We start from the raw sequence: 10,239 nt of genomic DNA, 5'->3' as shown, positions 1-10,239 counted from the left end.
GATATTATCCGTTTTAGCCCGTTACATATTGCCGTCCATCTCCCTGTTTTCAAACGCGTCTATTAGGAAGAGGTTTCCACATTCTTATAAAAAATATTTCATTTCTCTCTAACTGATATTTATCCGTTTTGACCATTTACATATCGTTGTCAACCTCACGATTTTAATACATGTCTATTAGAGAGAGGTTTCCACATTGTTATAAAGAATATTTCGTTTTTCTCTCCTACTGATATTTATTGGTTTTGACCCTTTACGTATCGTTGTCAGCCTCACGATTTTAATACGTGTCTATTAGGGAGAGGTTTCCACATTCTTATAAAGACCGATATTATTCGTTTTGGCCCGTTACGTATCGTCGTCGGCCTCACTGTTTTAAAATATGTTTATTAGGTAGAGGTTTCCACATTCTTATAAAAAATATTTCGTTTTCCTCTCCAACCGATGTGGGATCTCGCACAATTTCTCACGTTCTTTCTTCTCTACTCTGCCCTTCCCAATGTGTGAGAGGTATAGTTACGGTAAATGGATAAAAGCTTCACGAACGTTTTTTTTAACTTTCGTAAGTCGGATTTTTACGATTCAAAATCAAAAGAAGTTAAATGCATGTTATTCACGATAGGCTACACAAATTCATGTTTTTGTTGGATAATTTCAAGCTTATAAACATATAATTAAATTCTTTGACCAGTCAAATATCCAAAGAGAAGAAAAAAACAAGAGATTTTTAAAAAAATGGGAGGGAGGTGGATATTCAAGAAAAATCCAAAAAAAAAATTTGAAAAAGATAGTTTTTTTTTTACCCCAATTGAAAATGACATTTATGCCCTCTCGTTACGAGCTAGGGGGATCCCGAGTCCTCACTTTCTCTTATTTACCGTTAATTCCCTTCATCTTCTCCGTACGAGAAGGCGTAGACTTGGTTTTGTTGTGGTTTTTTCTTATGTGGAAGAAAATCTGATTGTATTTGATATTGATGAACCTCGACCGAGATTTATCATTATTAAAGAAACTAAGCGGAAAGATGTACGATCAAGAAGTTTGGCCAGATGGGGTTTTCTTTGTACGATTCTATCATTTTTCTCGCTCTAGATACTGATTAAATGCGAGACCAAACTTCAAAATCTAGTTTCATCTGATATTGATGAATCTCGTCCGAGATTTATCATTGTTAATGAAATTGAGCGGAAAGCACAAACTTAATAAAATTGTTACTGTTATATCTTCGGTTCATTCGATCCCGATTCAAGTTGTAATTGAGATAAAAAGAAAGCATTTTTAGTCTAAATCTCGATTAGATATACGATCACGAAATTTGACCCGATGGAAATTTCTTTGCACGATTCTACCATTTTTCTAGCTCTCGATTGCGAGACCAAAATTCAAAGACATAATTTATGCAGTTGAACAACAGCCATTTACCCACGTTGGAACTAAACAAAAAAAGTAAAAATTAAAAAATTAAAAAAAAAAAAAAACTGTAAAAAGTAGTAATTAAAAGTGCAGACCGGAGGTAAATTGTTTTTTAACTGCGCTAAAAATACTCCCAAATTTTTTTTAAAAAAATGGATATTATTTTTTAAACTTAAAAAAAATTTATAAATATTTAATAATAGAAAATATTCTAAAAATACCCTTTTAATTAATACTTTTAAATTTTGGTAAATTTTCTTTAAAAATAATATTGAAAAATTTGGGAAATAATATCGTAATAATTTTGTATCTAATAGCTATTTTTAAATACGTTTAAGAAAACGTGGTGGAGGTCTAAACTGTAATTTACCAAAATTTCTAATATTACGATAGTTTTCAAGAAATGGCAATTTTGTGGTGCGCGGTAAAAAAATAAATTCATCCGGCTCGATCAAACGCGTAAATATTGTTCTAAATCGAGGTTTATTATTTTTTTACTTATTTGTGGAAAAATTGAATAGAACTAAGGAGTGAGGGCCATAGGTTTGGCAGTTTACTTGAGATTGAGGGACCATAGTAAAAATTGTACTTTCATAATCCAGTATTGTCTTTCTTAGGACCACGGCAATGTCCCCTTGCTTTGTTTTGTTTTGTGATTTATTAATGGATTTCTTAACAGACCTGTCTGCAGCAATGCAGAACAAACTCAAACCAACTCAACCATGGTTAGTTTTTAGTTTAATCCCGGTTAGAGATTTCTGCCCGTCGAGAACCAGAATTATATTTTCATCACTATACCTGCCTTCCCCTCGGTAAAACGTTTCGGTTTTATTGGATCCTTTTTCTTGTTCGAGAATCTCCTCCTTTCTCCATTTCTCCTCGAAGACTGATCGGGATTAGTTCAGTTATGTTTCCATTCATTTGGAATCTGAACTCTCCTCTCTTCCATTTCGTCCCGAGGAGTGTTCGGGACCAATTTACTCATATTTTCATTCATTTGGAATCTAGGCTCCTCTACGTCTTTTTTTTTTTTTACTTTTTTATTTCATTTGATCATTCCAAGTGAAACTAAATGAAAAGTACGATTTTTTTTATTAAAATTACTATGTGAAACTAAATAAATAAATATTTATTTTAATGGGTTGATTAGTAGCCGATATTGTCTGCCTTAATCTATTACATATTGATGTCAATCCTTAAGAGGTTTATACACTTTTATAAGGAATAATTTGTTTCCCTTTTTAACCGATCTGAAATCTCACGTATTAAAATTTGAAGGAGAAAACTAATTTATTATAATATATATATATTATTTATCTTGAAATATTATTATATTTATTAAATATGTCTAACATTTTAATATAATTTAATGAAAATTATTTCTTTAAAAGGAAAATTATTTTTAAATTAATTAATGTTATAATGTATATATATATGGGATTAATTTTCAGTTTAATTATTTATTTGTGTTATAAAAGCTAATGGACTCCACGTGACCCGAAACTATCCGGGGCCATTATTCAATAAGCCCAATGCAATTTTTATTAATGAATTTCGAATTTAAGTTTAAATTTAATTTGATATTTACGGTTTAGTTAAATTCTAATTCAATCAATTAAAACGTTATTTATTTTTTTTAAAAGGGTAAAAAAACATGTCATTAGTAAATTTAGTTATCTAAGCAATTTGAAATTATCCATTTAAAAAATAAAAATAATTTAAAAAATAAAGTCGAGATTGGAATATGAGACTAATGTAAATACTTTTTAAACCATATAATTAATTTTATTTTATATATTTAATAAATATTTAGCATATATTCTTTAGCACAAACCGGGTTCAAAATTAGTTTATGTCAAACCAAATTACCCGAAATTTAGTGTCAATTTAAAATATATATATATATATATATATATATACCTATATTTTATTTATTATTTTTAATTATTTATTCTTTTAAAGTCTTTTGTACTACAGTAAAAAAAACGACTCAAATGTTGAACAAACGGTGTATTTTTTTTTAGAGATCTAGATCAGGATCGAGCCATTGATTAATGGGAGGCTGTTCGAGAGCTCCAAAGGCCTCAGAGAAAGCTCTATGATATACTTTGTTCAAGTAGAGGATGGTCGAGAATGGTTGAGATGAGTCTCACATTAACTCATTAAAGAGAAAATCGTTGATTTATAAATAAAGAACATCAAATGTTTTAAAAAACCAAAAGCAAAACCACGAGAGTCTTGTAATCCGACCAAACCGAACCTATAAACACCTAAATTTATAGTATTACGTTAGTTAAATCAATACTAACTAATTTTATTAGTATAATTATTATGTTATATCACATTTAAACAACTAAAAAATAATGACCATAATTTATTAAAATAAAAGATAAATAGACACGTATATTAAAGTTCCAATGCACGTATTTTGACATATAATATTTTTAAATCTATTTATAATATATATATATATATATATATATATGTAACATCAATTTTCTTTTTATAAAGTTGTTTTTTCTGATGTAACATTTTAAAGTTAAAAAAAAATAATAATAATAATAAAATAATAACCTCAGAGAATAAATTTGTATGGGGTACGATACGGTGTCGAAGGAGGAAATGTTCGTATAAAATTCAGTTGGTCCGTCAAAGAGCACGTCCCGCCCTTTTCCGCCATTGCTGCACTCATCTGCTGCTGCTTTCCCATATCCCGGGTTCATGTTCGAGGTTTGATTCTCTAACGCACAGCAAAGTCTTTATGATCTTCATTTTCATCTTTTGTTTTTGCTTTTGTTTTTGTTTTGAATCTTTTTTGTTCGAATCTGGTGCGGAATCTTTATTGTTTGCATCTCTATTCCTATGTCCACTGTTTTTCTGCCTATTTTGATGCTTGTTTTAGTCGTCAATGGTGTTCTTCATGTTGAGTTTATGTTAATTTTCGAATGTGTAGCTTCCAATTGACTGTGGTGGTAAGTAGCGGATTTAGGAGTTTCGCTTGAATGTTGGTAACCACTGCATTGGTTTAGCGCTGAGATTTCTAAATGAATTGGAGGAATTGGTTTTTGTATAGGGATCTTGTCTGGTTTTTCTTGAACTCGCCAACTGTTTGATTAGTTGCGAGATCGAGTGTTTAATTGATTAGTAGTTGTGAACATAGAATGGGAACTGATGATTATTATTATTATTTATTTATTAAATGTTATTTTGAATTTGTGTATTTGTTGTTTTGTAATGCAGAGTTGGATGGGAGGTGGAAACCATGGATGTAATTATATCTAAACATTCACACCTTTCATCAGTAAAGAAAATCAAAAAACAAAAATGAATACAAGTTTTCATTCATTGTCATCCAAACTCAATTTACCAGATGGTGGTATGTTGTTTACAAGTTTGAATTCACTTACATCGAACGATTTTGTAAGAATTTATTATCTCAAACAAAAAAGGCATTGTAAGGCATTAAGCAAAAATGCTGGAAAGTTGTCTTTATCTAGTTCGACAACTTCAAAGCTCATGGAAGGATCATTCACGAGGAAGCAACAGCTACATAAGCCTCGTTTGAAGCTTGAGTTTGTGAGAACGTTGTTGATTGACAACTATGATAGTTACACATACAATATTTACCAAGATTTGTCTGTCATCAATGGATGTAGGTTTTTTCTATCTCCTCCATATCTTCTTATGCTTTGTATATCATCTGAGATCAAGCATTTATGATTTTGTATTGCCGTTGTTTGTGGTTCATGGTTATCATTTGCTTATAGTTTTGCCTTTATAAAAGTTTTAACTCTTCACACTTCTTTTATAGAACTGTTGGGATATTTTTCTTGGCTATTATTTGTTTACCAACCCATTATGATTTTTCGTGTTCCTATACTTGTCCATGCTTGTTAGTATATGTTTTTTAGCTTATTTTGACTGGAAATGGTCTTCCAAGTATATGTTCAATCTCAAAACAAAACGTTAATATGTCAATAAATCCTTAGGTCATGAACCATTTGAAAAATTAAATAAGACAGTTTCTCCAAGCAGGAGTAACATTTATAGCTCTCTGCATGTCCAGGTTTTGGCAGATCTCCCTGCACCTAATGAAGTATTGTGGAGGCTCACAGATAAGAGCTTTTATTTTTATTATTATTTTCTTAACACTTCTATAAACATTTTAGTTCTGTTTGGGTTAGGCTTACAATTTCGTAGTTTAGCCCACCAAACATGGCAACTGACAATTTTTTTTCTTGAAAATGATTAAATTAATCGTTTATCTTGATATACTAATTGCCAGAGTTTTCACAGTATCTATCTTTTAATCCATCCGGATGGTTAAAGATGCAGTACCTGGCATTATTAATTTATGATGAGCCATTTCAGCACTTACATTGTTCAGAGATTTGTCTGTTCTTATTTATGGAAAAACTTCATTACAAAATAAAGTTGCCTGTCTAGAATATGAACTTGTATATTAATTGATGTTAGTGATTCAATAAACTAAATTTATTGCTTTATGGAAGTAAAAGGGATTAGGGCCTATGGATCAATTAAAATGACTGAACAATGTAAGCATTCTTTATTAAAGGCCAAGTGGTGGTGGAATTTACTGCTATTGAAGTGGATGCAGTTGAAGAACGAAACTTCTTTTTCAACTCTCTTATACATCTTTGGTTTTGTGCTAGTGCCTCCTGTGGTCATACGAAACGACGATTGGACATGGGAAGATTTATGTCATTATTTGTATGTAGAGAAGGCATTTGATAATATTGTTATATCACCTGGGCCTGGTTCTCCAACATGTGCCAATGATATAGGTGAGATTACAGAAAATGATATTAAATATGGCATTTTTACCCTTCTGTAATCTATTTCCATCAAGGATCATTCTGAAATGTAATATTTGCACTGACATCCTTGTGTTATTCATAATATGAATTATTTTTTTGTTCTGAGCTTTATAACTTATTTCTCAAAAAATAAAAAATGTACTTCTTGTCGTGGTCTGAACATTGTTCAATTTAGTTTGCTTCAAGGATTTCATCTGTTTGTCCCTACCTTTTTCCTGCTTAGATAATAATACTTGGGAGAGATTCATTGTGGAACATTTAATCTTTCAGGAATATGTCTACGTCTGCTCCATGAGTGTGATGATATCCCCATCTTAGGTGTTTGCCTTGGGCATCAGGTATTTCCGCCCTTTCAAAAGGGCAGTTTGCGCTTCGTTTTCAATTATATTCTTTATACATATGCTGGTTTTTCATCTTACAGGCTTTAGGTTACGCGCATGGAGCTAAAGTTGTTCATGCAAACGAGCCGGTACATGGACTGCTAAGGTAAGCTCAGTGTTATAGAGCTTCTTGGGTATATTTTCTGTTCGCTTACGTGGTGTTACCTGCTCTTTTAACCTAGGCTAATATGATTTGTTCTTCCATGCACTTATTTCCTCTTTCTCTAACTCTGCCAGTGAAATTGAACACAATGGTTGTAGACTTTTTAATGGCATACCATTTGGGAGAAATTCGGGATCCAAGGTCAGGTTTATTATGTGCATAGAAATACTAATAGAATATTTCCCATGGCCATTTTCATGTTCAGCTCTTTTTGGCATGCTGTTATTTTTGTTGCTTCTTTTTACTTTACAAAGTGATATGGTGTGTATCATTCCTTGCTTAGTATTTTATGAGGTTGATTACACTGATGGACAATGCGGTAGACATGGCGGTTTTCTTATTCGAATGAAATTGTATTAAACACTAGGGAATTGCAAAAATAAATAGAGAAAAAAAGAAAGAAAGAAAAAAGAAAAATAAATTACGGTAGTATCCAAACTTCAATTTATCATTGGAAATTATTTGTACCATCAAAATCAGTAATAGCATAGCTTTGATTATCTTATGCTCAGTATTGAAGCTCTTCATTTGCCCCAGATAACTATTCATGAGAATTTTCATCGTACACTAACCTGCACTCATTGACACTGATCACCATGGATTAGATACGTTCGTTTTGGCCTAAAACAATATCACGATAACTCTTCTGGTTGACTTACTGCAGGTTGTAAGATATCATTCACTTGTAATAGATCCTGAATCACTTCCCAAGGAACTAATTCCTATATCATGGACCTGTTCCACAGATACCCGACCATTTCTTGAGATTAGCAACGCTTCCTCAACTTCAGATGCTCATGGCATGGTTTCTAGTGATTCTAGGTCAAAAGCAGAAAAATGTCTTCGTGTTTCTTTCAACAGCCATCAAAATATATGGAATGGGAAAGTTCTCATGGCAATCATGCACTCTGCAAGGCCTCATTATGGTGTACAGGTGGAGTATCTGGTTATTTTTTTGCGATTATCAAGCTTTATTTATCGTGCTTACAGTGCCTATGTTTTTGCATGACCTCAGTTTCATCCAGAGAGCATTGGAACTTGTTTTGGTAGAGAGATATTTAAAAATTTTAGAGAGATCACAGAGGATCATCGGCTTACTCATGGACCATCAGTCACCAGCAAAGGAAATGTAGATTATTCTGGTAAAAGTTCGGTGGTTAGAAACTATTTTCTTGTGATTTAAGCCTTGGATCATGCATGTGCACTATACGCTTTTGATTCCCTTGCAACATGGGCTAAATATTTTTTTGCCTGTCCAGAGTTTTCACTTACTTTGTTAGTTAGCATGTGTAACAAATGATTTATGATGAAAAGCTTGTCCATGACCTTGAAGGCTTAACGGCTTTTTAGGTAGATGGCCAAATCAAAATTGCTGCATGAATTGAATGGCTCCTCATTTCCTTCACCCTACCCTTGAGACTTCTTAGTTGAACGGGATGACTTTGAGAATAAATGCCTTTTGTAACCACCATGGATTAGCCTAGTGGTCAAGAAGGGTCTTGTAAACAAGAGAACGGTTCAAGTCATGGTGACAACGTATCTAATTTAATATCCCATGAGTTACTTTAGCAACCAAATCTATGAGACTTAGGCTGTTGTTTCCTGAGACTAGTTGAGGTATGTGCAAGCTGGCTCAAACTCTCACGAATATTTAAAAAAAAAAATTGCCTTTTAGTCTAGTGCACATGACTTAATTTTCTGTCATTATTTTATACTGAAACATTGAGTGTTTCTTAAACTTGCATGCTAGTGTATTAACTTAACAAAAATGTTTGTGGTTTCCCAGGAAACAAAATAATACTAAGGAAACCTGTCGATAAATTAAGTGATGGAACTTTTCCCTGTAGAAGTAGTGAGCTTAATGGAGTTGGTAGAAAAGGTGTTGGCCCATTTGATCTTGCAAATCTTTCACATCCTAGCAATGGAGTCAAATTTCTGAGGTTGGCTTGGAAGAAATATAATCATTTGGCTTCTGAAGTTGGTGGTGCAAGAATTATATTTTATCAATTGTTTGGTCATCATAAAGCTGAAAACACTTTTTGGCTGGACAGTTCCTCGATTGAAAAGGTCCATTCATTTCCTGAGTTAACTTATCTGATTCTTGCTTCGTCATGTTTTTTAGTATTATAGATTAATATATGACCTCTACATTCTTGATTCACAATGTTAGGGTTCAAAGTAAGATTCTCTCAAATAATTTCTCAGTAGTGTCAATCCTTCAAAATACTGCAGCAGGGTGCTATACGATTGATCTCTAGTGCCAAAATGAGTGTGAAGTTCATATCAGCGAATTCTACACTTATGATAGAGTAGATAAATCTGGGAATGACAGAAATAGTAGATGCATTATAACTCGGTTTATTTCCTTAATTTATCTCATTTGATCAGTCAATATCTTTCTTTTTGTTCTTTTAATACTGATGACATCTTTTCTTTTCTATCACAAATTGTTTCATCTCATCTGAAAAAAACAATTAGTACTGTTATAAAACTTCAGCACGTTCTCTCCATACTATCATTTATGCTTTCTGTAGGTACACATCATTTAAATTGAAAGGCCATGAATACGCTATTTTTTAAAATGCTTTGAATCATCCCAAGTGTTTCTATATTTGCATCATTAACGTGTAGTTCAAAGATGATGCACCAATATTAGTGCGATTTCTCACATTACAATTATTATTATTATTATTTACTTTCCAATGAATTTTTCATCAATATCTGTTTTGACTCTGAATTTGTACATAGGGAAGAGCACGATTTTCATTTATGGGAGGAAAAGGTGGATCACTGTGGAAGCAGATGGTTTTCCAGTTACCAGATGATAGGTTGGAATTACATTCTGCCCAAAATTTCCTCAAAGTAAATTTTAGTTTTTTTAGGTTATATTTAGTTATGCATTACATGCTCCAGAAGAAGAGAACATGACACAACCTATCTATCTATAATTGCTGGTTAAGAAGTTAATTACATTCTTTTTTCAGTGGTCGTCCTTTTGAAGGAGGAGGTTATCTTTCAGTTGAGGATGCTCAAGGCTCAACAACCAACACATTTCTAAAGGATGGTTTCTTTGACTATCTAAACAAGGTACTCGAGGAATATTTCTTGATATCATATGATATTGAAGGATTTTGGCTTTGTATTCTATAACTTGCGCAATAATTTGTAATCTGAAACTCAAGGTTACTATTATTCAACATAAGCTATTCTTCGATATCAGTCAGAAGCCAAAGAGCTAGGTTGGGCTCTGGAAATTAATCTTCTTGTGGCTCGTTTGAGATGCCAGTTCTTTTTCTTTTTAAGATCTTCAAGTAACCATAGGTTGGAATTCGTTTGTGAGGACCTTTAAAGATATGACTTGGTCAAGTACCTTCTTGTAAAGGAATGTTGGTCATCTTGATCATAACTTTTAAGTATTGTACTTTTTTTTTTTTTTTTTTTTGGG

General features: G+C 32.3%; 1 protein-coding gene across 3 annotated transcripts in view; it reads left to right on the top strand.

Moving 5' to 3' along the window:
* The first annotated feature begins 4,034 nt into the window (after window positions 1–4,034).
* LOC111466395 (aminodeoxychorismate synthase, chloroplastic-like) overlaps window positions 4,035–10,239 on the top strand; it is a 9,660-nt gene continuing 3,455 nt past the window's right edge. The window contains exons 1-11 of one of the 3 annotated variants that reach the window (XM_023111029.1): window positions 4,035–4,143; window positions 4,654–4,789; window positions 6,087–6,218; window positions 6,522–6,589; window positions 6,673–6,737; window positions 6,869–6,935; window positions 7,459–7,728; window positions 7,810–7,936; window positions 8,581–8,861; window positions 9,543–9,622; window positions 9,779–9,881. In XM_023111029.1, the coding sequence (XP_022966797.1) occupies window positions 4,738–4,789; window positions 6,087–6,218; window positions 6,522–6,589; window positions 6,673–6,737; window positions 6,869–6,935; window positions 7,459–7,728; window positions 7,810–7,936; window positions 8,581–8,861; window positions 9,543–9,622; window positions 9,779–9,881 (1,245 nt within the window). In that variant the 5' untranslated portion in view covers window positions 4,035–4,143; window positions 4,654–4,737. Of the gene's footprint in view, window positions 4,144–4,653; window positions 5,066–5,479; window positions 6,219–6,521; window positions 6,590–6,672; window positions 6,738–6,868; window positions 6,936–7,458; window positions 7,729–7,809; window positions 7,937–8,580; window positions 8,862–9,542; window positions 9,623–9,778; window positions 9,882–10,239 lie in introns of those variants that run through there. The other 2 variants (XM_023111027.1, XM_023111028.1) reach the window with 2 other exon arrangements.

Source organism: Cucurbita maxima, unplaced genomic scaffold (assembly GCF_002738345.1).
Source record: "Cucurbita maxima cultivar Rimu unplaced genomic scaffold, Cmax_1.0 Cma_Scf00031, whole genome shotgun sequence".
Classification (NCBI taxonomy): Eukaryota; Viridiplantae; Streptophyta; class Magnoliopsida; order Cucurbitales; family Cucurbitaceae; genus Cucurbita; species Cucurbita maxima.
This window is presented reverse-complemented; position numbering and strand designations above follow the sequence as displayed.